This window comes from Leopardus geoffroyi, chromosome C1, assembly GCF_018350155.1.
Source record: "Leopardus geoffroyi isolate Oge1 chromosome C1, O.geoffroyi_Oge1_pat1.0, whole genome shotgun sequence".
Lineage (NCBI taxonomy): Eukaryota > Metazoa > Chordata > Mammalia > Carnivora > Felidae > Leopardus > Leopardus geoffroyi.
Genome location: NC_059328.1, coordinates 72,100,359 through 72,120,099, shown reverse-complemented (window position 1 = coordinate 72,120,099; position 19,741 = coordinate 72,100,359). Strand labels below are relative to the sequence as shown.

Genomic DNA, 19,741 nt, shown 5'->3' with positions numbered 1-19,741 from the left:
TCCAACTTTGATGAAAAATATTAACCCGTGAGTTTTATAAGCTCAATGAGCTATAAGGAGGATACAAATAAAGAAAACCCCTTCTAGGTACATCATAGTCAAATATCTAAAACCAAGGACCAAAGAGAAACATCTTAATAGCAGCCAGAGTGGGGGAAAAACTCCTTCTGCACAAGAAGGGGAACAGTATCTGACTTTTCCACAAGCCAGAAGACAATGCAATAACATCTTTAAAGTGCTGAAAGGAATAAAACCTGTTAACCTGGAATTAGAAACCTAGTAAAAAGATCCTTGAAAAATGAAGGGAATAATAACAGTGAGAGCAAAAGCAAGAAAGAAAAAAAAAAGGAAGTAAAGGGAAAGAAGAAGGGAGGAAGAAAGAATGAATGAAAAAGAAAAACATTGCCAAATAAAAGCTGAGGGAATTTGTCAACAGTAGACATGCACTTTAAGAAATGTTAATGTCTTCAGGGTGAAGGAAGTGATACCAGATGGAAACTCAGATCAACGTGGAAAATGAAGAGTGTTGGAAATAGTAAATATGTGGATCAATAGAAATTTCTTTTTTCCTTGCCTATTATTGAATGAGTGTCACTCTTAATTATACAGCTAAGTTCTTAGTGGACATTGCAGTTGTCTGGGAATCAGGAAATCTAGGGCCTGGTTCATTTCTATGACCTTAAGTAAGTTGCTTAATCTCTTACCTTGCTTGGATCATGAATCAAGTAGAATTCTAATACTTGGTATTTTTCTCTTTTTGGTAAGCATGCAATAAATAATTCCTTTTATCAGTGCGAAACACCTCCAAAGGGCTATCTACCCATTGCTTCTCAAATTTAGTGTGCATATGAATTACCTGGGAATCTTATTAAATTCAGCTACAATTGATAAACTCATTGTGGTATTGGTAAAAGGACAAATAGGTCAATGCTATAGAATAGAAATATATTCTTTTTTCCCCTTTTACTTCTGTTATTCTTTATACTTATACCTTATATTTAAGGCTTTTCTTTTACAAACTGTACATCTCTATATAAACAGAGTTGTTCATATACATCTGTCTTATAAACTCATTTTTGTCTTTTTATTCACTTTTATAATCTCTGCCTTTTTTTTTTAATTTTTTTAACGTTTTTTTTAATTTATTTTTGAGACAGAGAGAGACAGAGCATGAATGGGGAAAGGGCAGAGAGAGAGGGAGACACAGAATGGGAAGCAGGCTCCAGGCTCTGAGCCATCAGCCCAGAGCCTGATGCGGGGCTCGAACTTACGGACCGCGAGATCGTGACCTGAGCCGAAGTCGGACGCCCAACCGACTGAGCCACCCAGGCGCCCCTATAATCCCTGCCTTTTAATTGGAGTGGTTAGTCTAATTATATTTAATATCATTGTGGATGTTGAGCTTGTATCTGCCATCTTGCTATTTGCCCCCTTCCATCTGTTTTGTCCCATCTGTTTTTATATTCCTTTGTTTCCTCCTTCCTCCTTTTGGATTTGCTGAGAATTTTTAAGTATTCTACTTTATCTCCTCTATTGGCCTAAAAGCTGTACGTCTTTGTTTTATTTTTTGGTGGCTGATCCTTAACAGAGTCTACTATGATTTCACATTATATCACTACACATGTAGTATAACAAACTCATGGAAGAATACTTCTTGTTCCCCAGCTTGTCCTTTGCACTATTGTTACATGTCATACTCCTTCATATGTGAAAGCCCCACAGTTGTTACTGTTTTCAATTTACATAGTCAATCATCTTTTAAAGAAATTAAATAATGTCAATATTAGAGCAGTCCTGGGAAACCTTCTAAGTTTACTCTCTGCTTGCTGTATTTTCCAAATGTGGTGTGTAAAGTCTTCTACAGCCCCTACCCGCTGGGTTCAGGTGAAGCAACCCTTCAGTGAAGTCACCTCTGCTGACTTCTGAGGGTCTGTTCCTCAGAATCTCTTCAAAATTCACAGTAGGAAAAGAGGACAGCAGGGTGCTTAAGAGGAGGGTGAATACTGACCAGGAGATGGAGAGGATAAAACCCCATTAAGTCTGTATTTTAAAATCTCATTAATCTTCACTTTTTATGAAGTATAATTTGAAGAGATATATTTCTTTTCAGAAAGCAAGTTGTGAGGCACTTGGGGGTTAGTTAGTTCACCCGGGGTGGGGGGGGGGGATGCTGAAAATCATACTTGAATTGTCAGTAATTCCAGAAAGCAAAATTCAGGTACTAAAGAGTGAGTCGGTAATTGAAGTCCCTGGGCAAAGAAAGATCTTTGCTTCTTCCCAAGGTCATCTGGTATGGGAGTAAGAGGGTTTGAAGAAAATGTGTCATTGATGATTTAATAATACTTGATGTGAGAGATTACATTTCTCTAATTTCATTTTTTTTACCTAGAAAACCCAGACTGCCTTAAACCTGCTAGTGATATATGTGGGTTAAAATTGCATTGAACAACATTGCATACACTTTCTAATCGCCTCAACGTGTTTGAGTACTGTGTATCTCCATTAAAATATATATTTACATTATGCTTTAGATTTATATTTCCTTTTGACACTCTCATGTTTTGTAAGAATAGAAATCTTGTCTAAGGCTTCTCTTTAATGGGCATAGAAACCTTGCTAACATCTGAATCATGCTGAGCATAAAAAAGAAAAGTGGGGCCATCTCCACACTCACTCCCCTTTCCTGGCATAGAATGACAGAGTATTGATGTAAAAAGGACTGCTTTTTTTTTTTTAATATTCAAAGTGTTACTAAGTGCCGTGGTCCTTCATCTTTGGAAATATTGTGGCTTTCAGGGTCACTGGCTGTGTGTCACATTCCAGCAGAGAGCACAATGCATCAGCTGTGGATTTTCTTTGTATTCTCAGTGTTGTTCATGGCTGTTTCTTTATATAATGGGCTGTATGACACCCTTCATTTTAAAAAAGCCCTTATGTTTATGATTACTGTGTCAAGTTATTGGGTCTGTGGCTGGCCTTGCACAGTCACCGGCTTGAGCTCACAGGAAAGTGGGCATAGTTGTCAGTGCCATGATGCTGTTCTGTTAGGGTAAATAAAATGTAGAAACTGGTGGTATCCAAAAAACTTCTGGTAAAAGCATTATCTTGGCAGCAGGGAGCTCCTGGGTTGAGCATCCAGCTCTTGATTTCGGCTCAGGTCACAATCTCCTGGTTTGTGGGATCGAACCCTGCGTCGGGCTGACAGCATGGAGCTGCCTTGGGATTCTCTCTCTCCTTCTTTCTCTGCCCCTCCCCCCTCTCAAAATACACAAACATTAAAACAAATTTTCTTATTTGAATTAATGAAGAAGGAAATATATGCTGTGAATAATGACTGTTAAATAGCCTTGGTTTTTCTGTGAGGAATGTCCTCAATGTTAGCACCTGCAGTAGGATAGCATGTGTCATATTAGTTTTATAATATTAGTATTTGTACAGAATGATGGCAGGAAGACAAAGTGGGTTTTATTCCTTACCGGTTATTATTGGCTGATGATACTCCTGTGAAGGCTTATGGTATTAGGTGAAACCGTGTGAAATCATTGTTTATATAGGCAATTTTATATGGCTCTAGGAAATAAGAAGTATTTTAATTAGTTTTCTCCATATCATTGTGAGTCTGCCGCAAATATTTTAAACGAATACATATATTTAAACTTGAAGGCAAGATTTCTTTGTTCTCACTCTTGCTGTGTTTTTACTCTTTGTTAGTGCCTTCTTGCTCTCCAGGAAATGGAGACTCTGTATACAGAAAATCTGACATTTGCCATTCTGTAGCCCTCTTGAGAGGTAAACAAGTAAAAATACGAATATTACTTACTCAGTTGTGGGTTAAAGCCATCTTTAGATCCTTCTAACAATAATTTAAACTTCTGGCAGTTCCTTTATGAATTCTTTTTTCTGTAGAAAAGACAATTTCGTCACAGGAATATATTACAAGTATTAAGATATCTTTCCCCTCCCCCCTGCTCCCATATTTCTCCATTTTCAGTTTCACCTATACAAAACAGGAGCTCTGGTAGCCTCTGCTGAGACTTTTCAGTAGAAAATGCTTTGAAAAAGAAAAGAAAAGAGAGAAGCAGCTATTTTGAAGACTGACTTTCTAAAATTATATTTAGGTAAGCTAAATTTTCGATGCCATCCCTTATAGCTGAAAGTACACACATTTGATTTAATCATGTTAATCAAAATGTATTTGCATTCAAGTGCTCTTATATATCAGTGCTTCTGGATGGATTTAAATTATATTGACAGAAAACATCCATTTCCTCACGTTTTCAAATACCAAGCAGGTTTCAGAACCTTGGTCTACAGCATGGTTGTTTTGGGGGAAAAAAATGTAATTCGGCCAAAGCTGATCTTGTTTTTCCTTTATTCTTTAAGCCAGAAGCAATTACTTTTCATTTCAGGATTAAGCGGCTGTAACATTGCCATTCGTCGCCGAGGCTCCTGGTTTCAGCACGTCTCCTTGGTTCCCAGCCAGTCCTGGGTGTTCAGGTAGCAGCTGTGACTGGGAGTGCCTCTCCAGCCCGCATTCCTTGGCTATGAATTCTGCAGCCCTGTTTATCTGATGAAGACCTCCCCATAGCGAGTTGCTCATGACACTGTCACACAGACCTTAATGGATGATATGGAAAGATACTGAATTTTTTTTCCTCCAGGAATGCCAGCCAGTCCTGAATGCCAACCAGTCCCTTCACTTTGGCTGATCACTGCAGAGGCCTGGTGCTGAGGTCTGATGAGACCTGTTCCACATAAACCAAATTCTAACAGGATGCCTGCAAGTCCTCTCTCTGAGGCTGTCACACAAGCCTGTTCAGAGAATTTTCGGCAATTACACTTGCTCAGACATTGATTCTCACTTCTCTGCACTAATTATTTACTTCAATTTCTACTTTCAATCTATAAATGTTAGCACTGTCAGCACTCACAGACCTGTCTTCTTTCTCTTGAAACCATGACTTTACTTGGGATAGCTTGGGATGCTTTAGAGCATGGCTTTCTCACTATGTCATGTGTCTTCATTTTGCTTTCCCAAACCAGACTGTAAACTCCCTGAGAGAGGAGACTCTGAAAAGTGGTAATATCTTATATAGACAGATACACAACAAATAACAAGAACAACATTTGGACAAAAAGACTGTTGTTGCTCTTAGTAGTGGAGAAAATTTGCCTTAACATGTTCAGAAGACTCTCGATCGGCTGCTACAACATATGTCTCTTCTCCTTTCCCCTGCCTGCCCTCTGCTGGAACTGCTAATGAGCAATAAGAGGGCCAAGGCAGGACGTGGTGTGGGAAACAGGGGAGAATAGGGGCTTGTCTGACTGAAAAGCAAGTTGAATAACTGTGATTTGTCAATTCACAGCCTAGATCTTTGAAGCTCCTCCTTACTTGCCTTTGGGCAGCTAGCAGTCTCATTATAAGACCCTTTATTGGTTCAGCTGTGCGTGGGAATGTGATTCTACCTAATGGCATGAGATGGACCAAATGACCTTGTATGTCTTCCACTCTTCTTTGCTTGGTTCACCTCTCTGTCTTGCAGTCATCCAATAGATGGCAGATAGCTGAGCCAGATAGTGCCCTGTCCCAAACATAAATGCCCTCCTGTTTGCCGAACCCTCAAAACCTTCACCACCTTCACATATAACAGGCTTTTACGAGGATCGGGCAAGACTGCCGATTCGGTAATGCAATGCCGAAGGTAAGCTTGAAACTCTAGACTGGTTTCCTGTTTCGAAGGGCAGCAGGATGTGACAGCTGCGGAGGCAGCCCATTTGCCCTTGGAGAGAAGCAGGAGTGTCTGATCACTAGATGACCTCTCCCTCCTGCTGGCTCAGGGATGGTGTGAGCAGTCCCACTCTCCCTCCTGCCCTTGGTCAGATGGCGAGATGTTATGAAAAAAGGGAGGAAAACATGTTTTTTTGCTTTTGTTTTATTATTAAAAGAGGCACTCTCTGAAGAGGCAGAATCCATTAGCTGAATCCATTTCAGTGTCTATGGTTAATTAATTTAGGCAGCTTTAATCCACTTTTATTATGTAGCCTTTAAGAGCAATTCTGGTAAATGTCCATCCCATAAATACTAGCACTACTTTATATGTATGATACCCTTTTTTGGAAGGGTGAATCTGAATTATTATCCAGATATTAATTTGCACAAAACTCTGTCTAGACAATGCAAAAATGCTTCCTCATAGTTTGAACATTGTTCAATACATTTTGAAGTGGGGAAAACGGCTCAGATATGAGACTTCACATTTTAAGTCAGTGAATAAGTCAGTCTGTTTGCTTCCTGAAACATAACTCTGAAAATCAGTCTTATCATACTATGAACTGAATAATTGATTTCCGCATTTCATTCTGTAAATTAAACACTAGACTTTGAGTTACTAGAAGAAATAGCACAGTTAGCCAATAAGGCTTTCTTATAAAATGACAGCATTTTAATTTAGTGTATGCATTAGCATTTATTCATGGCTAAGATTTCATCAATCAATTTTCCATTTAAAAAAGATGTCTTTGAAAACAACAGTAGAGAAATGCTGAGTTCCAAAAGCAATGTTGTGAAAGGCAGCAGCTCTAGCATTTTGGGCACGTGTTTAACTTAATTATAGTCAATAATTATGTAGCTCCAAGCATAAACCCACATTTTTAAAATTTATTTATTTTGAGGGGGGGCGGTGGTGGAGAGAGAGAATCCCAAGGAGGCTCTGCTCTCTCAGCACAGAGCCCAACGCAGGGCTCCCTCTCATGAACCGTGAGATCATGTCCTGAGCTGAAATCAAGAGTCAGACACTCAACCAACTGAGCCACCCAGGCGCCCCTAAACCCACATATTTTTTTAAGTTTATTTATTTATTTTGAGAGAGAGAAGGAGAGTGCAAGCAGGGGAGGGACAGAGAGGGAAGGAGAGAGAGAATCCCAAGCAGGCTCTGTGCTGGAGCACAGAGCCTGACACAGGGCTTGATCTATAAACCCCAAGGTCATGACCTGAGCCAAAACCAAGAGTCACAGGCTTAACCGACTGAGCCACCCAGGTGCCCCTAAACCCCCATTTTTTAAGCATCTACCTTATGAACTGACTTTCTTGGAATGTCAGAGTTTATAAAAGAAAATAGTTAAAGTTTAATGAGAGGTGTGTTGTATTTGTTCAAAATTATAACAATGTCTGATATTATTTTAAAATATTTATTTTGCTACTTTCTATGCTACTTTTGGTTTTTAAATTTGTTTACACTAGTATGTCAATAGTTGGTTTCAGATTAAATGAATATTAGTACTTTTTGATAATTTTATTATTTGCTTTTTGAAAATATTTTAAACTGAAAGTGACTCCAAAATAGAAGCTTTAAGAATTCCTACCACCAATTAAATACTAATTTTAAATCATTTATTCATTTCATTCATTCAACCAAATTGTATTTAACACATAACAGGACTGACTTATCCATATGCAAGATAGGCATAGCACCTAGAGCCCACAGGACTTTTAGGAGCCCATGCAAATGTTTTAACTTCCTTTAAAAATCAGAAGGAAAAAAAAAAGAAATTTTAGGTCAAAGAAAATGTTTAAATATATAGAACTAATCTATTCATCTTTTTTTACCAATATGGTCATAAAATACAATTTTCAATATTTTTTATGGTGGAAGAAGTTCATGCAGGCTAACATTCCCAGGACCCACAGAAGTACTATTGCAACGTGTGCCAAATTCTACCTATACTAGATTCTAGAGATAAAAAGATGAGTAAGACACAATTTCTATGCCCAAAGCAGCATAGTCTAATGAAGAAAATGGGCATATAGCAGACAGTTCATAAAATGGTTTCCTTGAATTTGTTTGAAATAGTTGTTACAGCTTGAGGAACACAGGCATTTTTCTACAAAATGTCATTTAACATGTAGCCCTGGTCTTAACCTTCTTTCAGTTAACTTATACAAAAATAGGATTTGCATACTTCAATGATACATAGACACCATGACTATATGTTTGTTTCTTTTAAACACTAGTGATATTACCATCTGGATCTGTAAGCGAAAATATTCATATTTTACTAGCAACTTCATTAAACAGGGCCACGAAGGAAATGCCAGGTCCTCCATATTGATGGTTCAGTGAGGAAATTAGAAATGTCTCCCTAGCGTAGCAAAGCTAACTTAGCTTATATCTTTTAGAGTTTTATTGAGGCTTCAAAAATGGAGCCGAATCTTGGCTATACTTTCTGTCTTCATAAAATGTCTCATTTATATAAGATTCAGCTTTTATTTTTTCAATTACTATTTCTAATGCCATAATTGGAGTAGTCAGAATGTTCTAAGCCTAAATCTTCCTTGCTAATATTTGGGCCCACTTCCACATTTTTTTTGTTGACAATTGGAGAACGATTTTTGATCACTTTTTATTTTTAGGGCAATTTTACCTGCATTATCTTATTACACACATGCAAATGCTTTTTGAATGTTAATTTTTTTTTCAACGTTTTTATTTATTTTTGGGACAGAGAGAGACAGAGCATGAACGGGGGAGGGGCAGAGAGAGAGGGAGACACAGAATCGGAAACAGGCTCCAGGCTCTGAGCCATCAGCCCAGAGCCCGACGCGGGGCTCGAACTCACGGACCGCGAGATCGTGACCTGGCTGAAGTCGGACGCTTAACGACTGCGCCACCCAGGCGCCCCGCAAATGCTTTTTGAATAAGTAGGGCATCATAGGACATTGGAAAGAGCACAGACTCTGACAGACCTGGCTATGGATCAAAATTCTGTCACTCAAGCTATATGACTTTGGTCAATTCATTTCACCTCATTGAATCTCAGCTTCCCCGTCTGTAAAATGGGGATTGTTATGCATGTGTTACAAAGTTGCATTAGGAACTAGACTAATGTATGTTAAGCATTAGGCCAGTACTTGGAATATAGTGGATGCTAGATAAGTAGCTGCTATTATTATTTTCCATGTTTTACAGATTAGGAAGCTGAAACACAGACATATTAAATGGCCTTGGCCAGCTTTGGGGGGATAAGGTTCCCAGTCATTATCGGAAAATTGCAGCCTGACTTTTGATCAAGCCTCACTGAGAATGAGGTTGTAGGACACACAGAAAAGTTCAGAAGCAAAAAGTATAGAAAAATCAGTAACACCAAAGCAAGCAAATAATCAATATGTATTTACTGAGCACCTTGTAAGCATATGGTATTCTGTGCACAAGTTTGGGTACTTTGGATTGCAAATGGCCAAATCCCAACTTGCACACACAAAAAGGAAAACTTATTGGCTGGTGTAACCCAAACACAGGTTGTAGGGAACAGATCATAGAGATGTCTGAATTCAATGTCAGGAACACTTGTAGGGCTTACACTCTCTATTTCTGACAAGGTTATCTTTGCAGATAGCTGTCTCTATGCCATGGGGAACATGGCTTCCAATAACTTTGGTCTCTCATCTTTTCCTAGAAGCTCTTCTACCAGCAAAGAAAGAGGATTTCTTCCCATTTGGCTCCAGCCTGGAAACAATCCCAAGAATGACTTGTATTGGATCAATGGAGGTTGCATACTCCCAAACCGCACACCAAGCCAGGAAGATGGGGTAATATGATTGGTCCAATCAAGAGTTCATGTCGACCCTTATCATTAAGGTGTTGGTTTTATTTTTTTCTCTTCATGGAAGGAAGTTTATTGGAGCAAGCAAAGATAGTAACCTTTATCTTATATGAGATGTAATAAAGAAATCAATATTTTAATGGTAGAGTTGGTTTAAAGAGCCAAAAGACTAGAATCTCAGGATGTCTAGCTAAGATACTACAGGGCCCAGGTGGACATGTCATGTGGATTTTTCAGCCAAAAAGGGAAACTTACCATATTTTTGCCTCCCAACATATTAGCTCATAGAGTACAGACTTAAATTTATTTCTTAACATGCATGTCTTTTAATGGAGAAAGTTACAGACACTTGGGTACTATCTTAGAAAAAGCAGAACTCTTAGGGGCGTGTGGGTGGCTCAGTCATTTAGGTGACTGACTCCTAATTGATTCTGGCTCCTATTGATTTTGGCTTAGGTCATGATCTCACAGTTGTGAGACTGAGCCCTGATTTGGGCTCTGCAATGAGCATGGAGCCTGCTTGGGATATTCTCTCTCTCTCTCTCTCTCTCTCTCTCTCTCTCTCTCTCCCTCCCTCTCTCCCCCCTCTCCCTCTCCCTCTCTCCCTCCCTCCCTCCCTCCCTCCCTCTCAAATAAATAAACTAGAAAGAAAAGAAAAGAAAAAGCACAACTCTCTAGAGGGTGGCTGGAGGCTGGACCACAGACTGACTTCCTGTCCTTTGAAAAAGTCCTGGGGGAAATGCATTATTCTAACAGCTTGCTTAATGCTTTTGCTTCCTGTGGAGAGGGGTTGGGGGTAGGAACTCAAAGCAGACTTATAAATTGAGTTCTATAGTCGAGGGACTTCTCCAAAAATCTCAGCTGGGTTTATTTAAGACACAGAACTGTTTGCTGTTGGCTCCAGTATTTCAGTGTCCACTCACTATTTCGTTCATAGGAGAACATGGTATTATATTAGAGATATGGGGAGATCATGACTGGGGGAGGAGACTGTTTTGACTTTTTATGCCAAAATCAACATTCCCCGCTCATGTCACAGGAGCCCCAGAGCCTCCTGTCATCTGGGCTCTCCATTCAAGGTTACCTTGATTACTTTCAAGGCTTTAGTCATGAATCTTCTTAACTATTTTTACCTCAAAATAGTGTCTTTAACAACTCACTGTTGCTTTTTTCTGTGTCAAAATTAGAAGTATCCCAACTGTTTTCCAGCACCAAATTCTTTCCTCTTTCACCTCCCTGGGAAACTAACTCCATCCATTATGCCAACTCCTGTTTACATCTTCGATTACCCCTTTGCTGCACCTTTCTCCACACATCTACCTACAGGACTGTCCCCTTGAGATATCATCAAAAGAGATAATGAATGTGGATGTACTCTATGACTGTAAAGTGTAATATAAATATGGAATAACATCATTATCCTATCTTTCTTGACAGTCATCTCAAAAAATTATCAATGTAGGGGCGCCTGGGTGGCGCAGTCGGTTAAGCGTCCGACTTCAGCCAGGTCACGATCTCGCGGTCCGTGAGTTCGAGCCCCGCGTCGGGCTCTGGGCTGATGGCTCAGAGCCTGGAGCCTGTTTCCGATTCTGTGTCTCCCTCTCTCTCTGCCCCTCCCCTGTTCATGCTCTGTCTCTCTCTGTCCCAAAAACAAATAAAAACGTTGGAAAAAAAATTAAAAAAAAAATTATCAATGTAATGTATTTCTTGACTTTACTTTCTCACTATCAACTCATTACTTAATGTCTTAAAATCTGATGTGTCGTAATGTGTTGAGGATGGGAGGGCGGGGGCAGGTGTCCATATCTTGGAGTCTTCTTCCAGTATGTGGCACATTTGACTCTGCCCTCCTCTTTCAGTGTCTGTAACTCACTGCTTTGGTTCACCTCTCTGAGTACTCTTCTCTCTCCTTTAATGCCCATATTTTTCCTTCTGCCTCTGAATGGGAGTTGTCTCTTATCATTCTGTTCTTGCTCCTACTTACCCTGCCTCCTCTCTTTTGTTCTCATAAATACGTGTTAAAACAAATCTCATCTCTGTCTCTTCCCTTCAACCTGTTAAATGCCCACTGTAATTTTAACCTACATATCTCACTAGCCCCAAACATGAGGCATATAAAATAAACTCTTACCCCATCCTAAATATCTTCCACCCTATCTCAGCCAACAGTGTTACTTTTTAGTCACCTAGGCTTGAAACCTTGGTTCCTGTTTTGATTCCTTGCTCTCTTATCCCTGAATCCAATTTAAGCTATATTTTAAGAACATATTATTCTGTTCACCTGTCTTCACTCTGTCTCTGCCTTCTGCCTTCTCTTTCTTCAGGCAGTGATAGTTCAAGCTGCTGGGATAGCACACCATCTTATTTTGCTTTTGGTAAGGTTGTCCAGAAGTATTTTGTGGCCATACTTTTTTTCTCTTCCTCATTCAGGATTCTTTCCCTTTTCTGAACTGAATAACCATTTGAACTTTATTCATAAAGATCACTAAATCTTTTTCTACACTAATACCTTTCTCAAAACCTAAATATATACTAACATGTTTAGAATGGCCTGTATAACATATCTAGTTAAGTAACAGGTGTAAGCTGACCATTGTTTATAAGCATTGACATGAAAAAAATACATTTCATAGCTATGTGTTTTATTAGTATAATTTGATATCTTCAAATATAGTCAGTAACTTCATATTAGGATATCATTTCAACCATATTTGATTTAGAAAGCTAAAGTTTGGAAGATCTAATGATGGGCTAGTAAATGTATATTAAACATATTGCTTAAGTTTTTATACATTTCTAGCAATCATCAGCATATAATTCCAGTTTATGTGTAAACTCATCAGAAATATCACTTCAATCTCTAGGACTCGTGTCCTCTTACTTTATTTCTGCATATCCTATTAATAAGGAATGATTAAGGACAGCTTTAGTTTTCTCAGTTTCAACCTTAAAGATGTATATGGTAACAATAGCATACTGTGTAACTGTTAAAAAAAAATCGAGAAGCTCCTTATGTGTATATATGGAAAGATCTCTGTTATAAACTGGGTGTGTCTCCCCATCCCCCCAATTCCTGTGTTGTTGAAGCCTTAAACCTGAATGTTATGGTATTTGGGGAGTAACTGGGGTTAGATGAGGTCATAAAGATGGGATCGCATCAGGGTGGGATCACTGTTTTTATAATAACAGACACTGGAAGACATACTGTTTCTCTCTCTCTAGTGAGGACACAGTGAGAAGGTGGCCATCTGCAAGCCAGGGAGACAGCTCTCACCAGAACCCACCCATATACTGCCACCCTGACCTCAGATTTCCAGTCTCCAGAACTGTGAGAAAATAAACTTCTGTTGTTTAAGCCACATAATCTATGGGGTTTTCTTATGGTCGCCCAAGCTTATTGATACAATCTCCAAGATTTATTTGTAGGTAGGGAAAAGGGGGTGCCAAAAGAGTGTGCCGTTGGGATGAAAAAAAAGAAAAGAGTCTATACTTGTACTGGTTTGTATATCCATTCTAAACGTCCTGGGAATAAATGAGAAACTAATAATGTTATTTGCTTTTTTGTGGGGCTATAGGAACTTGACAGAGGACGGGGTGGAAAGGAACCTTTGCTGTATATCCTTCTCTATCTTTTGATGTTTGAACTATGTGTATGTGCCACCACTTTAGAAAACTAAATAAATAAAATTCATTTAAAAATAATAATAAAACCACTTGGAAAAACAATATTATATTGAAATAAGGAAAATATGGATTATATTGAAAGAAAATTATTGATTAGCAGAATAATTACGGCAGAGATTGACGTTTGAAGATGAAGGAATATGAGCAGTTATATTAAATTGCTTTCTTGGGCCGTTATTTAACAATTGCTGTGATCATGTAGACAGTTCTGTCTACTGCCCTTTCCTGGGATCTGCATTGCTGACAACAACAGAGCTTGAAGTACCCCATGTAACATGCGTTTGATTGAAAGATGTTGGCCATGGGTTCTCAAGTACTCTCTTGGTCATCTGTCTGGGAGTAAAGCCTTCTTCAGCTTCCCTCAATTGGTGGTCCAGTATTCAAGGACAACTCCTGAGAGAAGGACCAAGCCATTCATTTGAAAGAGGCCAGTGTCTCTTCTGTGGACAAAGATGTAACATCTCTCACAACTTACCTTGGCCAATTAAACATCCAGTTGTTCTAGAGACATTACATCATGCTACTCCCAAGTGTTGTTCTTAAATATAATAATGTAATTCTGGTCATTTCTTTGCTTTTAACTTCCATCAAAGATTTCTTCTCCATTGGTCATCTGGTCTATCTCTTTATCCCCATTGACTGTTTTTTAAGTAACTCTATGCCCAACATGAAGCTTGAACTCATGACCATGAGATTGAGTCACATGCTTTACTGCCTGAGCCAGCCAGGCACCTCCCCCCCACATTGACTCATTTTGAGCTGTTCTGCCATGACCCCAAAGTACCTTTATTTCTGTCCCCACACCTTCATAAATGTCATTTCCATTGCCTGAACTACCCTTCTATTTGTTTCTGTTGATGAAGTTCCCCTAAATGGAGTTGACTGTTTTTCTTGACATCACCCTAAATTTTTGAACAGTAATAATATTCTCTATGTGCTTTTTACTTCTTGTCAGATTCAAGAAGTTTGGGGGCCATAGCATATTCATTTTGCATCCCCAATGCTGGCATCCAGTAGGCATGTGATGGTTGAATGAATGAATAAATATACACTCTGGCCGAAATGTTAAAGACAAAAATGTCATAGTAGCCTATAATAAAATCCTAACCAATGCTTAGGGAAAATGCCTCACAGGAGGATTCTAACTCTCTGCACTGCGATTGTGTTATTCAGGTCCTGATTGACTTATAAGAGCTGAATTCTGTCAGGACCATTTTTCCATTAGCCTTTTGCAGGGGGTTGGGGGGCTTTCAATTTTGTGGATATTTTGTGCATGTTTTGAAAACTCTGCTGGGCATCCCCCTACTAAGGCATCTCTCTGAGGATTTCCTCTGTTTAAGAGCATTTTATTTCTAACATTTTAAAGTATAGATGGCAGCTCTCATTCGAGTGGATTTTCATCCTTATCTCCGGAAAACCATATTTTGTATGCTTTGTGGCAAAGTAAGTTATGCATCTATAGAAGTCACCCCATGGAAGTGAGCCTTTGGATAGAAGGCTCAGCTCCACATTTGCTTGCCAGAGAGTAAGAGTGACAGCAAGGTGATCTCTGTCACTTTGTAGTAGGTATCTTTCTCATGTAACTTTCTCAAAGATGCTCTTTTAAAATATTGAGATATTTGCAGAAAACAAATCATGAATATTTTCTAGCTAAAAGAATTCACTTGCCACATTTTGGAGGGTTTCAGCTGTGTCAATATGGTACTAGGGAGACAGATATTAGAATTAGGCCCATTATCTTTTGTTAATTCAGTTTACCCTGGACAAAGTAAATTAAATGCTTGAACTCCAGCTATTGAGACATGCTTGTATAAACATGGCCTCATAATAATTTGCTCTCAAAGTTCATTGACTTTTAAGTGTCTTACTGATGCTGCTAAAATGTGTCCATTTATATATCTAATGTATTAGCATTTATTTTCTATATTATCTTGAAATCTCATGTATAGCGTGATGAGTATAGTTAACAAAACTTTATTGTATACTGGAAATTTGCCAAGAGAGTAGATTTCAGGTGTTCTTGCCACACACACACAAAAGAAAATGTGTTTGGGGTTGCCTGGGTGACTCAGTCATTTGAGCATCTGACTTCAGCTCAGGTCATGATCTCAAGGTTCGTGAGTTGGAGCCCAGCATCGGGCTCTGTGCTGACAGCTCAGAGCCTGGAGCCTGCTTCGAATTCTGTGTCTCCCTCTCTCTCTGCCCCTCCCCTGCTTGCTCTCTCTCTCTCAAAAATAAATAAACATTTAAAAAATTTTATTAAAAGAAAATGTGTCTGGAGATGAACATGCTTTTTAGGTTAACTATAATTATCTCACTATGTATATTTATATCAAACATCACGTTGTACTCTTTAAATATATACAATCATTATTATTATTCTTTTTTTTTAGAGAGAGAGAAAGAGAACATGAGCAGGATAGAGGAGCAGAGAGTGGGGGGGGGGGGAGAGAGAGAGAATCTTATGCAGGCTCCATGCTCAGTGCAGAGTTCAACACAGGACTTGATCCCACAACTCTGGGATCATGACCTGAGCCAAAATCAAGAGACTGAAACTAAACCAATTGAGCCACCCACTCACCCCTATACAATCGTTATTTTTTAAAAAACAAGATTTGCAATAGATTGAATGCAGAAGATAGAGGAATCCAGCTGTCCTCCATTTTGCAAAAATGTAAAATAATGCCACTCAGTATATATTTTTTGTTTTGGAGATTATGGTTAATTTTTCATAAAAATACATTATTTGTGTTCACTTAAAAAAATCCAAAACATTTTCTATAGTAATGAGCACCATTGAAGTCTGAGTCCGATATACATTTGAGCACAATCCTTACACTTTTCTCCATATAAATAGCACATTTGTTCTTAGTGACATGTGGCTGAAGGCAAAACTTAAATCCAACAGAATTTGCTGGATCTTAGTTCTGATGCCATTTCTTGCAACCTTTGGATATAAAAATGACAGAAGTCTTGGAATATTTCTCCCACTCCAGAATTTTAGTTATTTTGCAGTCACAAATCTGCAAAATCTCCAGATTTTCCCTCCTCCAGGAAAGAGAGTCTTAATTAAATAATTAATCAAGCCTTTTAAAAAACAAGCAGTTCCCTGTGGATTGCTTTTATAATTGCCTCTACACTCCTCAACTAAAGGTCTACCTAAGCGAACTGCCTCATTTGTTCTCAATATAACATTTTACCAATTTAATTCATGCCATTGTTTACTATAAAGCTCATGTGTCTCTGTTGTCATCATCTGTTCAAAGCCATAAGGTCCCAGAAGAACTAAGTATCCTTAATTTATTTTCTATGGGCCCTAACCAGCATTATATGATATTAAACAGGTAATAATTATGTTTAATGTGATGGTGATAAAGACAGGACTCTATAGTAGGCTGATAAAATATGAATTTAACATGAAAACAGACACTTATTAAAGCTCTAGTGCTTTTTATAGCACACAGTAGTCTATCAGTGGCTCGGAAGAATTTAGTATGATGTGAAAACATGGATGAAAATGTGCAAAGTAGCCAACTTCCAATGACTCATGGGGTACATGTGTCCCTTAAGTTGCTCGCCTGCCTTTGCCCTATGGCTGTGTTTCCGTTTTTATGATTCCAGCCAGAGAAGGCATAGAGGAGGTCAAATCAGTGAATTCTCTAAATAGTGATAGTTCTGGTAATAATGTTACTCCAAGAGGGGCACCTGGGTGACACAGTTGGTTAAACATCTGACTTTGGCTCAGGTCATGATCTTGCAGTTCATGAGGTTGAGCCCCGTATTAGGTTCTGTGCTGACAGCTCAGAGCCCGGAGCCTGCTTCAGATTCTGTGTCTCCCTCTCTCTCTGCCCATCCCCCACTCAAGCTCTGTCTCTCTTTCTCTCTCAAAAATAAATAAACATTAAAAAAATAATGTTACTTGAAGAGAAGGTGGTAATGACTGCTAAATCATTATTTTGAGGCATTATTGTAGAATTAGATCTTGATGGTCAACTGGCATTAATAAGTCAACATTCATTGAATGTATAGTTGGTAGAAACATGGAGAAATTCCTTTTTCTGTCAGAGGCTCTGTATGGCAAGTCTGACTGTGGAAGATCTTGCATCCATGGGAGAAAGTCAAATGGTTGATCTTCATGAACTAGCTGAGCTTGGAGGAGCAAGCCTGAAAGACAAAGTAGTTTTCTAAAAATGAAGGATTTAACCTTTGTTCTAGTCCTTTCTGTCAGCAAGAAAACTGTCAAGGTTGATTTCAAATAAATCATCATCCTTGGCATTTCCCCCCCAAAACTGCCTCTCTGTCACTTCATAGAAATCGCTACTTGTCCTCAGTTGTATGTAGTATTAGCTCAGACATTGCACACAATTCATTATACCACAGAAATTGAAAAAAAAAACACATCATATATTATAACATTATAACATTATAATATAATATAATATAATATAATATAATATAATATAATATAATATATTTCCCCTGAACTGGCTATGTATCAATAAACTCAGGAGTATTAGAGTTAAGGTCTGAAACCACAGCCACTTTGTCACTTAGCGGTCAGTGTTCTTCCAAGAGAGATTAGGAAGTGTTTGGCTTAGAGACAAGCTTTAAAAATTACTGAGAAATGCATTTTTGCCAGGTCTATTAATATTACTTCTACTTAGATCATCATATTTCTTCACATCTTTTAGATGTTTGTGAAGTGTGTTTATGATAACATTTCTTTCACCTTTAAAACAACCTCAGACCTCTTAAGTACATGTGTCTTCAAGACAGAATTAGAGCATTTTCACTCCTGGAGTGCATGTATCTATGATCAGATATGATCACATGCTCTAACAGTGAATTGAAATCAGTTTTATGACTCCTACCATCAGAGCAAGTGCTGGGCCTAACGAACTGGGGGCAGAGAGGTAGATGACCAACACCACCCTGCATGGGGTGTGGTGCTGAGACCCCACATTTCCCATCCGGGTCCACAGTCTGCAATTCAGAAATCCAAATGGCTCTGGAAAACAGGACTTTTTAGTAACAAATTTGGTGGCCTAGACTCATGAGAAGCCTTAAAGTTCTTATTCTAATAATCCCACCTCACTAAATGGGACTATCAATATGTTAGATTATGGAGTGCTGGCCCAGGCCTATTAGGGGTGTTATGTAAGTGCATATAACTCACATTACCTTTCTAACCGCGCCCCCCCCCAAAAAAAAAAAAAAAAACAAGTCTGAGTTTTGAAACACACCTGGCACCAAAGATTTGTATCAGGAATTGTGAGCTGTACCTTTCCTTACGGTGCTAAAGTCTTTAACACAAAATCATTATGGGCAGTCGCTGTTAAATCCTCCATCACCTATGTACATGGGTGATTAGTTGCTCTTACAGAAAACTATAACACTTATCATAACATACTAATAGTTTGTTTTCAATCTAGTATCTTCTGGACTAGACCAACAACTCTTCCAGAGAGAAACTGCCTTTAAAAAATAACGTTTATTGTTTATTTTCTGATTATAACACAAATGTATGTTCCTTGGTGAAAATTTGGGAAGTACAGAAACATGTACAGAAAATAAAAATAATATATAATCCCACATATTAAGGACAAAGTTCCTATTATATTTCATTATGTTTTTTCCTATGCATATTTTTAAAAATAAAACTGGGACCATACTAAAGCATATTCTTTTTCCCCCCCAGTTTTATTGATATAATTGACATACAGCTCTGTGTAGGTTTAAGATGTATGGCATAACGACATGTGTGCAGATTGTGAAGTGATTATCCACAATAAGTTTAGTTAACGTCCATAACTGAATGGATGGGAGCATTATTTTCAAAATCTTTATTTCTAGTGGCTGCAAGGTATTCCATAGGTATGGAGAACCATGATTTACTTAACTACTGCCTTATTGGAGGACTTCCTACTCGTTCCCAATTTTTTAAATGAATAGAGAAACAGTTTATTTTTTTAATTCTTTTTAACATTTATTATTTTTGAGAGTCAGAGATAGAGAGCAAGCAGGGGAGAGGCAGAGAAAGAGAGACACACACACACACACACACACACACACACATACACACAGAATGTGAGGCAGGCTCCAGGCTCTGAGATGTCAGCACACAGCCCAACGTGGGGCTCGAATCCACAAACCATGACATCATGACCTGAGCTGAAGTTGGTTGCCTAACTGACTGAGCCACCTAGGCACCCCTAGAGAAGCTGTTTCTTAAACAGATTATTAGGCACAGTGCCTAGCACTTCCTCACTCAATAAAAAAGTATTGAATTGATTAAAGCTATTTTCATCTACTAAGATCCTAGCACAAACAGGCTTATTAGGTTTAATCAGACACTTAGGAGGAATCTGAAAGAATGAACTCCAGAGCGAATATATCTTGATTATGAAGGGAGCAGTTGAAGCCTGACTGAGAGAGGCAGTGCAGGGATAGGAGTTGC

At 38.6% G+C, this 19,741-nt stretch overlaps 1 protein-coding gene across 14 annotated transcripts in view; it reads left to right on the top strand.

The window, feature by feature from the left end:
* Positions 1-19,741, top strand: part of DDAH1 (dimethylarginine dimethylaminohydrolase 1) — a 246,140-nt gene that overhangs the window by 72,968 nt on the left and 153,431 nt on the right. For 4 of the 14 annotated variants that reach the window (XM_045478110.1, XM_045478108.1, XM_045478105.1 and 1 more), the window contains 3 exons: positions 3,992-4,118; positions 9,454-9,586; positions 12,823-12,928. In XM_045478110.1, the coding sequence (XP_045334066.1) occupies positions 9,522-9,586; positions 12,823-12,928 (171 nt within the window). In that variant the 5' untranslated portion in view covers positions 3,992-4,118; positions 9,454-9,521. Of the gene's footprint in view, positions 1-1,335; positions 1,364-3,991; positions 4,119-4,409; positions 4,498-5,506; positions 5,703-9,453; positions 9,636-12,822; positions 12,929-19,741 lie in introns of those variants that run through there. The other 10 variants (XM_045478102.1, XM_045478103.1, XM_045478098.1 and 7 more) reach the window with 7 other exon arrangements.